Below are 17,755 nucleotides of genomic sequence, written 5' to 3'. Positions count from 1 at the left end.
CCACCCAAACCCAAACCTCGTGATTCAGTCAGGCGGCCCGAGAGGATGCTGACGCGAGAAACTTCACTGTCTTATCTGCTCCTGAAGGAGGCTGTCGAGATACAGAGTGAGGCTGAGAGAAGCTCAGTGACTCACCCGAGGCCAGAGGAGCAGTGTCAGCCCAGGATTGAACCCGGGTCTCAGAAGGTAAAACCAGTCAGTGCTTTCTCCTGCTCAAGGTTCCTCTCCTCTTTGCTAAAATACCTGCATCCGCCTCACATGAGGACCCACCGGCCCGCTGCCCAGGACTGAGGGCTCCTGAACACAGGAACCCTGCTGCTAAAGCCGGGAGCGTCTCGCCCAACAGGCTCGCTCTGCCAGCCTCAGCCACCGCTCAGCCTCGGGACCCCAGCTGCTCCCAGGAGCCCCCGTGACGACATCCGGTTCCGCCCAGCCCAGGTGACACCCGGCCCCACCCCAGACGATCCCGTGGGCTCAGGAAGCCCAGAGCCACAGTCCCCTGGTGCTACTTAACAGCCTTGCTCCCCGAGCCCCGCCCTGCCAAGACCGCCCAGAGCAGGAGCCGGGGCCCAGCCTGGGATGCTGAGCTGCAAATCAGCCAGTGACTTGGCCGCCCGGAGGCTGAGTGGCTGCCCTGAGCTGGAAGCGCCCTGAGCCGGTGACCGGCTTGTTCGGCCTCTTCTGGGGCAGCCCGCCCGAGGGGAAGCGCTCCATAAATGCTGAGAATGTGGCTGAGGGCAGGGCCTCCCAGGCCTGATGAAGCAGATCACCGGAGGTTCCATGTTAAAGGCAGGTTTCCAGTCCGCATCTCAGGCCAAGAGAATCCCCACCCCACAGGAGGGTCTGGGATCCATGGTGTCCCGGCTCCCTTAACTCAGTGCTCCCCCGAGTGTGTCCACAGACCAGCAGAATGCGCGTCACCCACAGGTGTGTAAAGAGGGAAGCCTGGTCCCCCCCTCCCCCCGGACGGGCTGCATCAGAATCACCAGGCGTGTCTAGGGGCCTTGCAATCTGCATTCTGACACACCAGCTTGGTGATCCTCTGATCTGAAAAGTTTAGGAAAACACTAGTGTCGAATAATGGAACGAAAGTCAAAGGCAGGAGAGAATCCTTTCTGTGAACATCACGCCTCGGTCCACTTGTGCCCTGGATGGGAATCACAACCCCAGCTGCACTCCCCTCAAGGCTGCTGAGACGATATACCGGGATCCGTGTAAAAGTTCACGCTCAGAATCCAGCACACAGCAGAAGCTCAAGACATGCCTGTTCACTCTCCCTCCTTACGGCACTGTTTCAACACTCACAGAGTCAGGAAATTTAAGGCTTCAGTGGCTCCAGTCATGTGCACAAGGTCACTCGGAGGGCAAAGGCCTGGGGACTCCGACTGCACGCAAGGCAGGCCCGGGAAAGGGCCACACAGTGTCTGTTCCGCCTGGTTCTGGCCTCTCCACCCCACACTGCGCCCCACGAATGGATGGCGGCAGGCCTGGTGGGGGTTAGGGCGACAGCCACGCCGTCAGGGTTCCTGGGGCGCAGCTGCCCTCTGCAGCCTATGGGACACGCGCTCACCTGCCTGCCAGACTCTGCTCATCCTCGTCTTGGTGGCTGCCGGGGGTGGTTTGGAAAGAGACCCCTTCCCGTCTGCGGCAACGCGGATGGAGGGCATGTGCGGTTCAGTCACTCAGCCACGTCCGACTCTGCGACCCCGTGGGCTGCAGCCCACCAGGCTCCCCTGTCCATGGGATTTCCCAGGAAAGATACTGCAGTGGGTTGCCATTTCCTCCTCCAGGTGAAGTAAGTCAGACAGAAAGACAAATAAGGGAATGACAACCCACTCCCGTATGTTTCCTGGGAAATCCCATGGACAGAGGAGGCTGATGAGCTACAGTCCATGGGATTGCAAAGAGTTGGACACAGCTGAGCCGCTAAGACACTACAGATAAAGAGGACAAACCAGTGATCACCAGGTTGGGGAAGGGGGCAAACGACTGGGCTCAAAGATCGATTCAAGGGTGCATTCTACAACACAAAGAATGCAGCCAATATTTTCTTATAACTATAAATGGAAAATAACCTTTTTAAATTGTATAAAAATTCAAAATTAAAAAGAAGAGCCTTTCCCTCTTCCTGGCTGCTCAGATGGAAGCACCGGCTTTCACACAAGTCAGAGATCTGGAAGCCTCCAGGAGCCGCGGAGCGAGACGTCACCCAGAGGCAGGAGCCCAGCCGCCCGACGGCGCAAATCGCGAGCGAAGGCCCTTCCGGGGGCTGCGCCCGGGGCAGAGCCGGCGGCCGGCACTCGGGCAGCGAGTGGTGACCAAATGCCCGTCGACAGGGCTTCGGCAGGAAGCTCGCTGTCTTGCGTGGCAGGAAGCCCAGGGCAGGGCAGCCGCGGGGTGAGTGCCAGGGGCTCAGCAGTGCAACCCGGGCCCGTGTCCCCACCTCTGCGTCCCGGCCTCCGCGGACACCCCACCCCCGCCTCCGCGGGCCTCCCTCCTGGGCGGGGTGCTCCCTGCGCAAGACGGACGCGGCTTTCGGGCAGCAACGTCCAGGACGGGACGCGGGAAAGTTCTTCTTCCCGCTGGAGCACGTGTGTCACCCTGGAGCGTGAAGACATCCCTCCCAGAGGCCCGTCCACGGCAAAGGCCTCTGACACCTCACGGGCTGGAGCTTGCTTGTCAAAGAACAGTGACAAGCAAGCGACCAGACCGACCCCCCAGGGGCCAAGGCCCAGCTCCGGTAAACACGAGGCGCCAAGAAGGGCTGAAGGAAATCAGGGCTCAATCAGGAAGGAGGAAAACGGCGGAGGTGGCAGACACTGGACTGCTAGCCGGGGCCCTCTGGCCGGCCCGCTCCCGGACGCCAGTCCGCACGGGACAGCTCTCCCGGAGACAGGGTCACCACTTGTTCCTTGGACCCTCTGGAAGCGCTCAGCCTTCCTCCTGAAGGACCAGTTCCGATTAAGCAGGAGCCTCGCCGGTGAAAGTCTGTTCAACTGAGCACGCGCAGTGCGGGCCACGGGCTGACGGCCGTCCCAGCGGCCGCGCTCCGCCCTCTGGAGGGGCCACCGGGAGGGGAGACGCGAGGGGAGACGCGAGGGGAGGGTCAGGGCCCTGAGCCGCGATGTCCCCCGAGGGCCCGCCCCGGGCTGCCCCCGCGAAGCACTGCCAGGCTTTTGTTCTCGTTTTGTTCTCGTTTTGTTCTCGTTTGGTCCTTCCAGCCACCCTGCCAGTCCAGCACTATCATTACAGGTTACAATCCCTTGTCTGTAATTTCCAAACTCCAGACCTCTCTACAAACCCAAAGCTGATTTTCACTGTTAACTTATTGGGCAGTTAAACTGAACCCACACGAGGCTCTTTAGAGTGACTTTATCTCTTTGGCAATGACTGTTGATACGTTTTGAAGCAGAAATCCTGATTGTTTCCCATGAAATACTGTCCCTGACCCGACTAGGACTGTCATGTAAGGTCTAGTATGTATAACACATTCTGAGAATTTCTGCAGCCTGAAACGCACCTGGCCCCAAGCGCTTCAGAAGAGGAACCTTAGATGCGTGTCCCCACTGTCTACATGGGCTTTCCCGAGCTGGAGTTGCACTCTGACCCGGGTCCAGACCTCTGAGCCTGTCAGTCCTGCAACGCCTGGCTGGTGGCTTGAAGGAAGACTCCTCTCTCCCTGGGTCTGTTCGTCCATCTACAACATGGGGAGGTCGGACCAGATCAGTGGGTTTCAAGTGTGTTTTGTTTTTTTGTTTGTTTTGTTTTTTAAGCACCTTAGCCCTTCCTTCAAAGGAAACTTTAAGGGAAAGTGTAACTGCTCCAGCGAGTGTGGCCTGCCCGCCAGCCCGAGGGTGCCTACGCGACAGCACAGCGTGAATACTGGGCGTGCGGGTCTCACTCTGCGCTTGTCTTCTCAGAGGCAAACGGCCCTTTCTGGGAGGGAAGGGCGGCTGGGGCGAAACGCAGGCGGATCTTGATGGACGGGAAGGCTTCCAACCTGCAGAGAGGACCACGGAGCTGAACGCCACGAACTCCGGGGAGAGAGGAACAGCTCAGCTCGGGGAGGGCGGGGTCCAGGAGCCAAGTCAGCCGAGGGAGGGGGCGCCACAGCCTGCGGGCAGGACGGCGGCCGACGCGGGGAACCCGCCCTTCTGACTGCCCCAGTCCGAGGCCCCCGCCTTGATGTCGGGGGCAGGGATGGAGGGGGGAGCTCAGCAGTCCCGGTCCCCGGGGCGGAGCCACAAGGCCTCCTGGCCCGACCACAGCAACCACGAGCGCGGGCCGGCTGAGAGCCACTAGCGCGCTACCATCGAACAGGTGCATCTTCCAGGTCCCAGAATCAGGACAGGTGGGCCTCCACAGAGGCGTGTGCTTCAGAGGACCGCAGGACAGATGCGCGCCAGCCGGGGAGGGCCAGGAGAGGACTCCGCAGTCCCTGCCCCTGGGTCTGGGGGCTGACTTCAGGGAGTCGGTGCACCCCGGGAGCCTCCTAAAGGCCAGGCCAGCTCCTCACCCCGCCGCAGACTCAGCTACACCTCGGCCTGGTTTCCGAAGAAGTCCCTTGGGCCGGGGGGGAGCCCCGGTTCCGGTCCACAAATGCCTCCCCCTGTCCGGGAACACTCCAGGGGCCTGAGCGAGGCAGCCCGCCTCGGGAATAGGAAGCCGCAGGGCCGCCCGGGGCCCCAGGGAGCCACAAGAACACCAGCCCAGCAAGACCCTCACTGCCGCACGACGGTCTGCACTTGGGGACCAGGCTTGCCCCCTCTGCCCAGATACTGTTTATTTCAGCACCAGTTCCTTACCCGTCCATCACTAAGGGGTAATTAAAGGGTCTCAAGATCACACCTAAGCAGACGGGCGGTGGAGAAGGCACCTTCATTACATCCCAGCTGTTGCGGCTGAGCGTCTTGGGGGCCCACGCCGTCTGTCGGGGGTGGGGTGGGGGTGCTCAGAGTGACTGCCGTGTTGGTGGCCACGCAGGGGTCCGCCTCCGCACGGCTCAGGCGTGTGTCTCGGGGTCTCCGCACTTCTTCCCCAGCGGGGGAGACCCAGGACTGGCCAGCCTTGCCCAGGGTCAGGGCAGGGTGAACCCCGGTTCTGCATGTACCTCAACCCACTGCATCCTCACAGCCACCGGAGGGAGCGGGCATCATTAACCCAGTCTCACTGAGGAGGAAAGGCAGGCTCAGAGAGGTTAGGGAAGCGGCTCGCGGTCACCCAGCCGCAGGCAGAGTCCGAATGAAGCGGGGGGCAGATCGGCCCTGGCTCACAGGAGGCCAGGGGGGCCCTCTGGCAGGAGCAGGCAGCTGCGGCCGTGTGGGCCGGGAAGGGCCGATGCGCACCCCTCGAGTCCACCCGGCCCGGCCCTACCCCAGCTCCAGGCCCCCACGCTGCGCCCGCCCACCCATCCCCCAGGCCCCGCTGGCCCGGGGGTCTGCGTGCCAGCACCACGGTCCCAGACTGTGCCCCCACGCTGGCGCCTGGACCGCACTGCCAGCAGCCGGAGCCCGGCTCGCGTGGCCTCTCCCCCCTGAGGTGGTGTGTGAGCCGTCCCCGCGCTCTTGATGGTTCCCTGCGATGGAGTGATCAGGACGGTGGTGCGGTATGAGGCGGAAAGGGACTTCAGGGCTCTGTCTCCAGCCTGGCCCTGGCCCTTTGCTTCCGTGTCCACCTCTCCTCAAAGCTGTCAAAACCAGTTTATCTCAAAGGAGACGCCAAAGTGGCTCTGAGAGCGGACACCGTGGCTGCCCTCCCGGGTGGGCAACCCTGCCCCACGCAGACGTGAGGAGCAGACTGGCCTGCAGCCAGGGCGGCACCGCGGACCCCGACGCTTCTGCTCAGAACCTCCTGTGGTTCCCACGTCGCTCGGAGAAAGCCCGGAGCGTGAGCCGTGACCTCTGAGGCCCCGCCATCCGGCCCTGCCACCCTCGGCCCTTGAAGTCCCCTCCCTGGACCGCGTCCACTGGCCGAGCGCTTATCTCAGGCCACCTCCCAAGCCGCCCCACTGAAGCCAGCGGCCCGGGCCCCCAACCCATCGCAAAGCACATGTTCCCTTCCCCTCTCTTTCTTCTGATACCAGTTAACGCTGTCTGACAGCCCGCACACTTCACTTAGTGATTTATTTATCATATATGGCACCCCTTCCCCCTTAGCATGTGGGTGTCACACAAGGGCCGGGCTGTTTGCCATTTTTGCCTGATTTGGTCACTGGTGTGTCCCCAGTGCCTCAAACAACAAGCACTCGGTGTGGAATGAATGACTCAGTGAATGAATGAAGGGCCCGCCTACTAAGGCTCCTGGGAGCCTTTAGGCACCTTCAAATCTCATAGTAACGCCTACAATAAGTCCTTTAATCCAAGATGGAAAAATGGATGCTCAGAGTGGTTAGTAATTTGGCCAAGGTCACAGAGTTGGGAAGTGGCAGGCCCGGGACTCAGGCACTGGTCCGGTGGGTTCTGACGACGGTGCCCGTTTCTGCCTGTGGTTGCCGTCAAGGTAACTGTCTTGGTATGACAGACGTGACACTAACTCTCTGTCCTTATTCCAAATAACAAATGTTTTAGTTTAGGGATTTTGCCAAATCTGTCCCAAATGTGAGGTCTAGTGTACCCAGGCGGGCCTGGTGCCCCCGAAGACAGGAGGAGGCCCCCTGCAGCCAGGGAAAGACCCTCCTTTGGACCCTTCTCTGAGCCCGAGGAGAGCCACAACAGTTCTGTTTGGTTTTATCTTTTATCTTTGCTTTTTTTTTTAATCTTCCTGAGCAATGTCTTTGAACTTTTCTCATCTGTGAGACCTTCTGCCATCAACGACTGCTGTTTACCGTGCGGTTTCTGGAGGCAGAAATCTCTCTCTTGAGTTTCCCCAGACCAAACATGCACACAGACCCAGCCGGCTTCCCAGCGCTGACCCTAAGCCCCACTACTGACTGTGCCTGAGACCACGGGGACCAGGCCTCGGAAAAGGAGCCAAGCCTAGAGGAGCCATGATAGTAGTCCGAGTCCCAAGCCCCCGGAAAGTCCATCCACCCTCTCATTCCAAAGACCACCCTAGTCGGAGACACCCGCGGGCCCCACCCACCATTCTCACATGACTGTTTTCCTCAAATCACGTCTCACTGTCTAAAGCTACCTGGTTTACTGTATTGGCTTACCATCTGTCTCCCCAGAGGAGGCCGTACATGAGGGTAGAAGCTGTTCGCCATTGTCGACGCTTGGCACAGGTGGGCATGCAAATACTGGTTGAATGAGTAAATAAAGCAGGAAACAGGTGGATGCTGAAGGAAAATATCAGAGGCCTCCAAAACGAACCCGTTTAATCCTAAGATCAACCTGCCCTGACGGTATTATGTGTCCACCCAGCTGGGAAGTGACAAAGGAGACCCAGGACTGTTTAAATCCGAAGACACAAGAAAACGTTGCAGGTGCAGGGAACAGACCCTGATGCTGGGAAGATGAAGGCAAAGGGAGAAGAGGGAGAGATGGTTAAAGGTCAGAGGTCAGAGGCTGAGATGGTTAGATAGCATCACTGACTCAGTGGTCATGAATTTGAGCAAACTCCAGGAGACGGTGACAGACAGGGAAGCCTGGCGTGCCTCAGTCCATGGGGGGTGACCCTTAAAGGGACGGCAAGGTCAGGCTGCTACAGGGGCCCCGAACACCTTTTCTTCAAATGCTGATTTAATTGAGAAGAGTCAACGTTTCCCTCCACGCTGAGCCCAGGTAGCTCCATGCTTCCACTGTGCCCCTGGCATGATCACGGCACCGGCAGCTGCCCAGGAAACACCTGCCCAAAGCCGGTACCATAGCTGAGAGTGCGCAAAACCCCGTTCTTATTTTGAGGCACCAATACCATAAAAGGCCCACATATAAACCATCCTTGAGGAGGGCGCATGACATCACTCTCCACTTGCGGGCAGTTCGAGGTGAGACGGCTGAAAACAGGGGATGCCCTTTCTGAGAGCAGTGGCACTCATTCATTTGTCCAGCTAGCATGTGCTTGCCCAGCCTCAGGAAGCCAGAGACGAAATGGGACAAAACCTCTGCCCCCTTGCCAGTCCATTGGTGCCTGCGGTCTTGACGGGCACGAAAAGACAAGCAAATGTTAAGGATACTTGCTTCCAAAACAAATAAGGCCACGTGGAGCTGTGCCTTGGGAAGTGGGATTCTGGGTGCAATTTTCATTCCATTGGGTACAAGAACCAGTTGAGTCAACAGGGGTCCTAGACTAACTCCCGGCCCCAGGCTGCTACTACTTCGGGGTTCCGTCCCACCCCTTCCTCTGGGCCCCGAGCCCCTCACATACCCACCCCCATTTCCCAATATTCCTGGACCACATTCCCACCTCTCTGCACAACACTCTACCTCTTGACGCCTCTGACTCTCTTTCCCCATGTTCACGAACCTGACCTCCCTAGACCCTCAGCTTCTACACCCTGGGGACCCCAGGACACGTCTCAACCTGCCTTCCGCCACCCCACACACAGCCCGACTCTGCGCTTCCACCTGGAGCCCCTTCGATGCCATATGTTTACAAAGCGTGAGTCCCAGGGGTCTCCGTTCAGCCCCCCTCACTCGCAGGACTCCCTTAAAGCCGTCGTGACTTTGGGCACACCACCCGCGCAGCCTGGACCCCCATACATCCGCAGCCAAGTCCTGGGGACGCGCCCCTGCCCGTCACACCCGACTTCTCTGAAGCCCGGGCCGGCCCCCGACCCCGGGGACCCGGTGAGACCCTCACCCCGACTCGGCCGGGAGCCCGCCCTGCGCCGGGGCCCCGGCGCCCCCACAAGCCTTCCGCCGCGGGTCCCCGCCGATCGTGCGCCCCCACCCCGGCCCCGGAGGCCCCGGCCCCGCGCGCGCCCCCGGGCGCCGCGCCCCGCGATCGGCGGGGGACCGGCCGGCGCCGGACGGAGGCCGCGGCGCCTACCGTGGGCGATGAGCTTGGCCGACAGCTGCCTCGCCAGCTCGGGGATCCGCTCCCACTGGCTCTCGGAGCGGCAGCGCTCGATCTCCGTCTCCAGCCGCGAGCCCGCCTTCCTGGTCGCCATCGCGGCCTGGCCGCCGGCGGTCGCCGCCTCCCTCCCCGCCCGGCTCCGCTCGGCTCGGCTCCGGCGCGGCGGGCGCGCCGCTCGGGGGGCGGAGGCGGCGGCCGGCGCGAGGAGCGCCCCTGCCGGCCAGGGCCGGAGCCGCCGCCGGGCCGGGCTGCGGGAGGCCGGGCCGGGGGGCTGCGGCCCTGCTCGGGGCGACCGCGGGCGCGGGGCTGGGCGGGGCCGGGCGGGGACCGAGACCCGGGAGGGCGGCGCAGGGCCTGCGGAGGCAGTGACGAGGGCGGCTGTCCTGCAGACCCTCGGGCGCGGTGACCCTGGCGAAGGTCACGGAGCGGGCGGGACTGGGGCGCGGGCGCGAAGGGGAGCCTGCCCGAGCGTGCCCTGGCTCTCAGGTCTGGGGGGCCGTCCCTCCGGGCCTGGCTGGGCTCCTGCCCCGAGCAGGCCCCTTCTGCCCTCGGCGGCCTCCCGGCACCTGGTCCCAAGCGGGTGGAGACGCGTCCAGGCCCCGCAGCTGCCTGGGGCCCCAGAATGTCTGTTGTCCAGCTGGACTGAACCAGGCAAGGACCGCCAGCCCAGACGCCCGGTCCCTGGTCCGCGGAGGAGGATGCAGGGTCACCAGTAGGGTTTCCTTGTCCTGACCCTTCAGGCTGAGCTGAGGGTGTTGTTTAGTCGCTCAATCATGCCGACTCTTTGAGACCCCATGGACTGCAGCACGCTGTCCTCCACCGTCTCCCGCAGTTGAGCAGAGGGCAGGTGTCCAAATGTGCCTTCTTTCAGCTCTCCGATGACTGTGTAGTGATCTCTTAACCATGGTTGGGCCCTGTTGTAAGTGCTGGCAGTACAGCCGAAAGCGAACAGAATAACTTCCTTGGTTACATTCCAGGCAGGAACTAAATAAGCAAAACAAAGTAGTGAACTAGACAATAAGTGGTGAGCTGAAGAAGCAGTTGTTCAGTTGCTCAGTTGTGTCCAACTCTTTGTGATCCCATGGAATGCAGCACGCCAGGCCTCCCTGTCCATCACCAACTCCCAGAGTCCACCCAAACACATGTCCATTGAGTCGGTGATGCCATCCAACCACTCATCCTCTGTCGTCCCCTTCTCCTCCCACCTTCAATCTTTCCCAGGATCTGGGTCTTTTTCAGTGAGTCAGTTCTCATCAGGTGGCCAAAGCTTCAACGTCAGTCCTTCCAATGAACACCCAGGACTGATTTCCTTTAGGATGGACTGGTTGGATCTCCTTGTAGTCCAAAGGACTCTCAAGAGTCTCCTCCAACACACAGTTCAAAAGCATCAATTCTTCGGTGTTCAGTTTTCTTTACGGTCCAACTCTCAAACATCCACACACGACCACTGGGAAAACCACAGCCTTGACCAGACGGACCTTTGTCAGCAAAGTAATGGAGAAACAGAGCAGAGTCCGGTGAGAATAAAGATGTAAGCAGGTGGTGGGTGGCGTGATTTTAAACGGGACGGTGGCTTCGATGAAGTGGTGCTGGGCTGAGGTCTGAAGCAGGTGAGAAAGAGTATCGGTGAGAAGTGTCCTGAGCAGAGGCCTGGGGCGTGTTTAATGGGTTGGGGGGTGGGGGGTGGAGAATTCAGAGATGGGAGTTGGAGTCGCAGCTCACGTTGGGCCTCCGAACCGCTGTGCAGACTTTGGCTTTTCCTCTGGTGAAATGGGGCCTCCATGCAGGACTTTTAATGAAAGAGCGGCAACCCACTCCAGTATTCTTGCCTGGAGAATCCCGTGGACAGAAGAGCCTGGTGGGCTGCTGTCCATGGGGTCGCACAGAGTTGGACATGACTAAAGCGACTTGGCATGCATGCATGCATTGGAGAAGGAAATGGCAACCCACTCCAGTGTTCTTGCCTGGAGAATCCCAGGGATGGAGGAGCCTGGTGGGCCGCTGTCTGTAGGGTCGCACAGAGTCGAACACGACTGAAGCGACTTAGCAGCAGTCATGACATGACCTACATTTCAGCAGCATCACTGTGGCCGCAGGACTGGGGGCACAATAGTCTGGGCGGGAGACGGTGCCGGGTGGACCAGGGTGGTGAGCGGGGCGGCGAGAGGGTTACATTCTGGGTGCGGGGTCTGAGGGTGGAGCTGACGTCTGGAATGCCAGCTATGAGGAGCAGCGGCTGACCTCACCTCTCCTCAGGGAGCCTCACTCTAGCTTGCCTACAGGTTCCTGTCATCCCCTCAGCAGCCATGGGGCTGTTCTTGGTGGAAAAAAGATACAGAGCCCAGGTAACCAGTGGTGAAGCTGAAACTCAGACATGAAGAGGCGAGGACGGGAGTCTCCCCCGGTGGTGGTCTAGACCACCGCCTTTCAGTGCAGGGGCTTCGAGTTCAATCCCCGCTCAGGGCACTAAGATCCCACATCATCTTGGCCGAGAGGCCCACAGGCTGCAGTTAGCAGAGCCCTGTGCAGCAGCAGATCCTGGACTCCGAGACTGGCCGATCCTGGATTCCGAGACTGGCCGCCGCCAAAAACAAGCAAGCATTTTTTAAAAGATATGAGGAAGGAAGATCAGGAAATGCCTTCTGATGTGACCAGCTGAAACTCAGGTACCTCCAAGGACCTCTGAGGGAGGGAAGGGGAGCTGGAATGTCCGGGTTTCAGCAGGGGTCCCTCTGGGGCTCTGAGGCTTTAGTCCCACCACGAGGAAGCCACAGGCACCCCCACGGTGCTCTTCCCCGCCCCCACCTGCTTCCCTGGAGGCCTGCACAGCGTGTTCCACCTCCTCTGGTCCAGGAGGGGAATTCCTGCACGTTCTCTGAGACCCAGGCCCAGGGTCAGGGCTGCTCAACCCCCGACAGGTGCTGTGATGGGGCTTCTGATAACCACGCTCTCACTTCCTGACCGGTGTCGATCCGCCCGGGTAGCCCCGGTTGTCAGTAGATTATCCGCGTCCATCCCTCTGTACCCTCCCCGGCAGCTGATAAGTTCCGAGACAAGGCCTGTGTCTTCACGAAGGCAGCGTGGAGCTTGACCCCTGACTCAGCGTATGCTGCCTGGGGAGCATTTGCTCACTCCATGCCTTCCATGCTGGCAGTTCCCCAGCTATGTTACCTGCTTCATAGAGTTAGTGGAGAATTAAAGGAGGAAACACACGTAAAGAACTTAGAAGGGTGTTGTTCGAACATAAGTTCAGTTCAGTCGCTCAGCCGTGTCCGACTCTTTGAGACCCATGGACTGCAGCACGCCAGGCCCCCTGTCCATCACCATCTCCAGAGCTTGTTCAGACTCACGTCCGAATCAGTGAGAGTGCAGTAAATGTGACCTATCATTCCACGCCTTTGTACCCTTTGCACCCAGCATAGGCTCTGGCACAGTGGGGGAGCTCTTGAATGAAATAAACAATGAATGGGGGTTTCCCTGGTGGCTCAGCTGGTAAAGAGTCCCCTGCAATGAGGGAGACCTGGGTTCGATCCCTGGGTGGGGAAGATCCCCTGGAGAAGCGAAAGGCTACCCACTCCAGTATTCTGGCCTGGAGAATCCCATGGACTGTATAGTCCATGGGGCCACAAAGAGTCAGACAGGACTGAGCGTCTTTTACCTTCATTGTCTGGGCTCACCTGGCAGCTGCCACAGCAACCTAGAAACACACAGGTGGTCAGAGGAGGAGAATATCCAAAAACAGTTTTCCAGGTGAGTTTACCTGCAGGCAGGACTCAGGGAAACTTAGGAGTAGGAAGTCGTTTGTGTTCATAATAGTAATTAAGCCAACATCTTTTTAACCAGGCATTGATATTACAGGTTAGACAAGGAAGTGGAAAAAACCACAGCCTGTAGGCTGAATCCAGCCTCAAGGCCTGGCAATAGCTTTGAGAATGAGAATAGGGCAAATAAACTACATTCCACTTAAACACACACACACCCCCACGACCAGAATCGGGTAGAAGTGAGTGGAGAGCAGAGGGCTGCAGACAGAGGGCAGGCTGGGGGCGTGGGGGCCTCCGGGGACAGACTCCAGTGAGAGCGAGAGTTTCAGTCCCTGGCCCGAGGCCACCCCCTTGGAGAGGCTCCCAGTCGCCTGGTCCAGGCCCACTCCGGCCCTTATTCAGCGGTCGGCTTCCGCGGGTCACGACTGGGGTCACAGTCACTCAGTCCCCCTCACCAGAATGTCAGCTCCAGGAGGGCAGGGACCTTTGTGAGGTCTTGTTCACTGCGGCAGCCCCAGCACTGAGAATGGCGCCCGGCACGTAGTAGGTGCTCAGCAAACATGTGTTGGATGGGTGCTTGCGGAGGAGGGTGGTGGGGCTGGAGGCAGGCGGCTCACTGACGCGCGTGGGGCAGGGTTAGGGGGCGATGGAAACCCGGAAATGGCAGAGGGGCTCAGGGGGCCTCCAGAACAATCCCTGCTGACCTTTGACCTGCCTGAGCCCAGGGGGCGGGAACCACGCTCCGCTGACCCTGTGGGCGGGAACTCGGCAACGTTTGTGACCAACGGGAAACCTCAGCCTCTGAACGCCTTTAATTGTGAGGTTTTTCACCCCTACAAAGACACACGTAATCAAGAGGCGCCTGTATAATAAAATAATAAAGTGAACACCAGGGAACCACCTGACCATCTCAGAGTTAACCACGAGTTTGATTTTTGCATTTATTACAGCCTTATTTTGGTTGCTTTTTGTGCTTATTACACCCTTATTTTGTTTTTGTGTTTATTACACCCTTATTTGGCTGACTTTTGAGTTTGGTGGTTTAGTCGCTAGGTCGTGTCCGACTCTTGCAACCCCATGGACTGTAGGCCGCCAGACTCCTCTGTCCATGGGATTCTCCAGGCAAGAACACTGGCGTGGGTTGCCATTTCCTCCTCCAGACTTTAGTGTTTATTACACCCTTATTTTATCTTTTAAGCAGTTTTATCACCAGACCCATTTCCTGCCACCCCCTGGGAGGTGAGTGCGCAGGTTCACACTTGCGGCAGCGGCGTCCTGTCCTACAGCTTGCTTTGCTGCTCGTTATTCTCCTGGATCTGTCCTGTTGAGTGCAGCCGCGGTTCCTTCCTGTCCTGTGATGTGTGACACTCCGTGGCATGGAGTATTATCCACCAGGTTTGTCATACTTCCAGGGCTCAGGTTTGCTTTTACGAATGAGGCTGCTGTTTAGAAAAACTGCATAATGGCTGCTGTTTTGAGCAGGGTTTCTGAGGATGACTCAAGATGGTTCTGTGCCTCTCTCCCACCGCCTTAAAGTACCCTGGGATCCTCTAACTTTCTTCCCAAGGGCCGCCTGCTGCCGCCTGGAGCCGTGGTCTGTGGTTCTACTGCAGGAATAAGCCGGCGGGCTCCTCGCGGAGCACCTCCGCGGCAGGCATGGAAGCCGGTGTTCCCTGTGAACCATGTCGCCGTCTGGGAGGAGCAGCTGGAGAAAGGAGGCTGGCCGGCTGCTGGAGGAGGGACCCAGCACAGCGCGGGGCAAGGGTGCAAACCACATGCCCGCGCGCCCTTCAGCTTTGCAAGTCCGGAGACGCGCCGGTGCTCCAGGCTGCCTTCCACCTACTCGCACTCATTAAGCCCACAGAGGCCCTTGCTTATACTTCATGCCAACTCCCATTTAGAATGGAAGCCATCCCCCAGCATCCCTTACCCAGGGACCCAGTCCCACTGCCATGATGCTTGTAAAGTGGAAGTGGTTGCTTGGTGAGAATGGACTTGGGAGAGAGAGAGGAAAGCCTCAAGAAGGTCACTATCCAAACCCTGGAAAAGCTTTGCGTCTTCTTGTCCCATTCCTGAGCCTCCAGGGCTGAGACCATCCACGTGTCTCAGAGCCGTGTACACCTGCCCTGGATAAGGCCAGACCTGCTCTGCAACTTCTCATTTACATTCATGATGACCTTGCCTAGGCTTTGGACACCATATAAGATCAAGTTGGTTTTCGGTTTAGACTGCATGATGGAAATCCCTTATCTTCGTGAGTGTTTTTTCCACACTTAGAGTTCTGGGGACACTCTCCTGTTACCCTATGCATCACCTGTCTGAACTTCTTCCAGAAAGGCAAAGAGTGGGCTTATGTTAAAATACCCACCTATATGTCTAAATGCAAAGCAAAATCAGAAACTTCACAGATATAGGGGAGAACACTGTACCATCACCAAGGAGGAGACTGTTCTTAAGAGTGTGACTAGGATGATTTTTGAGCTTCCTAGCAGACCGGGAACAGAAGGAAACACATGGAGTGGTTTGATTTGAATAATGCCGTTGGTTCACACTTCTGGAGTTTTAAAGGGCAATCAGGAATTAGGTAAGTACAAGGGATCTTGGTTGTTTTTATGGAGTTGTATTAGCAAACAGTTGTGAAGTTTTCATTTGACACTTTACTAATAAAAAAGAATGAGAATTCTCATTCTGTGTGAATGAGTCTCACAGACACAAAATCTGCTTCTGTTGGGAATTGCAAGTAATCATCTCCTGCACAAGGCCACTAGCATGCAAGGTTTCCACAGTTCAGTTCAACATTTACTGAGCGTCTACAATGTATCAGACAGTGTTAGACCCTGAGGACACAAAATTGTAATATGAAGTATGGTGCCATCCCTCAGGAACTCATAATCTAGTTGAGAAAAGGGACAAAGAAGTGAACAATAGCACCACAGTTGGAGTCAGATGAGCATTGGGGGCTGGGAGAGCCTTTGACCCACCTTGGGGGAGTGGGGAATTGGGGGGTAAGGTTTCACGAAGTCATGGAGGGAGCCAAGTCTTGAAAGAGGATTTCAAGTCCAGCCCACTGGCCGAGTCTCCCCAACTAAAATAGTGGTCCTGAGTTTTGAAAGATCTTTGACTCAAAAGAGTGCCATGGCATTCAGACACATCAAGCTCTGGAACACCCTCAATGTTGGAGGAAAAAAAATCCACAGCTTGGTCTCCTTTCCCTGCAGCAAAGCACCTGTTGGTCAGAGAGGCTGGGGATGAGGGCTTATCTGAACGGCTGGCTGGGCAGTTCCCAGGTGGGAACAGTTCCCAGCTTCCCAGGTGGCCCAAGTGGTTAAGAATCCACCCACCACTGCAGGAGATGCTGGCAGGAGATGAGGGTTCAATCCCTGGGTTGTGAAGATCCCCTGGAGGAGGAAATGGCAACCCACTCCAGTGTTCTTGCCTGAGAATCCCATGGACAGAGGAGCCTGGTGGACCACAGTCCATAGGGTCGCAAAGACTCAGGCATGACCTAGCTCTCTCTCTCTCTCTGAACCGCTGGCCAGCAGAGAAGCAGACACACACACTTTGCATTGTCTCCTTACTCCCACATCAGATGCTTACAGTACTGAATGCACGCTCACTACACCGAACTTTCCCTGGGGGCCCATAGGCTTGTCATTCTTTGCAGCCTTTGGGGCTCATCCTGGGAGGAGAGCAGAAGACCTGCGTCAGGTCCTGCCTCTACGCACCACCAACTGGCTTGTGATCAAATCCCATCAATTTCTTCACTTGCAAGCATGAGCGCACTACCCTGCCCTCCACGAGTCCGCCCTATCAAAGGGAGAGTTAAGCAGTTGCTGCAAGGCGAGGAAACCGGATCGTCCCTTATTGGTATGTGGCGCCCCTGTAGGTGAGGCTCCTGGACTGCGATGCGGCCCTGTGGGCGTGGCGGCCGGGTGGTGCAGGCCCTCCACCCTGCAGCTGGAGTTAGGAGCCCTGAATCCGACTTGCATCTCTGCAGCTAAGCAGCTGTGTGAACGTCTCATAGCCCCTCTCTGGGCACCAGCTTGTTAATTCCCAGGTTAAGTGTGGGACAGATGGTCACGAGCATGCCACAGTAAATCCGGGCTTGAGAAATTCATCCACCGCGAAGCAAGACAAAACTCGTTTAAAGACGTGATTAAAGTAAATGGGAAATGAGTGCGATCTGCCAGGTGCCTAGGAAAGGCTGAAGACACCAGCTGAACCGCAGCAGCACAGCGGTCAAAGGGCAGCGCAGAAAAGCAGCACTTTGTCAGAAAGCAGGGCTTTCCTTCGGAGAGACCTGCTGTTCGCAGAGGAGCCCGCGGGCGCGGGTAAAGGGTCAAGCCGCTCTCAGCTCCCGAGCGCTAATGAGGGGCGGGCCCGCGCCGCGCGGTGGCAGCCAATGAGCGGGCCTCCCGATGACGTCACGGAGCCCCTCGGCTCCTCATTGGCGGCCCCCGGGCTGTGCCGACCTCGGGGCGGGGCGGCCGGAGGCAGTCTAAACCCCAGCTCGCGAGCCTGGTCCCGCCTTTAGTTACCAGCGAACCTCGCGCTCAGTCCGTCTCATTCAGACGGGAGAAATGAAAATGCCCAGAAAAAAAGGGCTCTCACCCACCCCAAAGGCTGGATTTACCATCCTGAGGTTAACTGCCTTTTCTTTAGTGAAAGTGCAAAGTTTGTTTTGCTTTAATCCAAACACACTAATTAACCACTTTAACCGTTTAATGACACTGAACATACGTCCTTGGGCTTCCCTGGGGATGACAACCCACTCCAGTATTATTCTTGGGACTTCCCTTGTAGCTCAGTTAGTTAAAAAAAAAAAATCTGCCTGCAATGCAGGAGACCTGGGTTCAACTCCCGGATGGGAAGATCCCGGGGAGAAGGAAAGACCAACCCACCCCAGTGTTCTTGCCTGGAGAATCCCATGGACAGAGGAGCCTGGAGGGCTACAGTCTATGGTGTCACAAAGAGTCAGACACGACTGAGTGACTAACAGTTTCATCCAGTTTCCATACATCCTTTGGCTGGTCACA

General features: G+C 57.9%; 1 protein-coding gene across 6 annotated transcripts in view; it reads right to left on the bottom strand.

Moving 5' to 3' along the window:
- TTC7B (tetratricopeptide repeat domain 7B) overlaps positions 1 to 9,148 on the bottom strand; it is a 265,511-nt gene extending 256,363 nt beyond the window's left edge. For 2 of the 6 annotated variants that reach the window (XM_043920987.1, XM_043920988.1), the window contains exon 1: positions 8,929 to 9,148. In XM_043920987.1, the coding sequence (XP_043776922.1) occupies positions 8,929 to 9,049 (121 nt within the window). In that variant the 5' untranslated portion in view covers positions 9,050 to 9,148. The remainder of the gene's footprint in view (positions 1 to 8,928) is intronic. The other 4 variants (XM_043920989.1, XM_043920992.1, XM_043920990.1 and 1 more) reach the window with 2 other exon arrangements.
- Between the last annotated feature and the right edge of the window lie 8,607 nt (positions 9,149 to 17,755).

Source organism: Cervus elaphus, chromosome 12 (assembly GCF_910594005.1).
Source record: "Cervus elaphus chromosome 12, mCerEla1.1, whole genome shotgun sequence".
NCBI lineage: Eukaryota > Metazoa > Chordata > Mammalia > Artiodactyla > Cervidae > Cervus > Cervus elaphus.
Note: the sequence above shows the minus strand (reverse complement) of the source record. Positions and strands in the feature narration are given on the sequence as shown.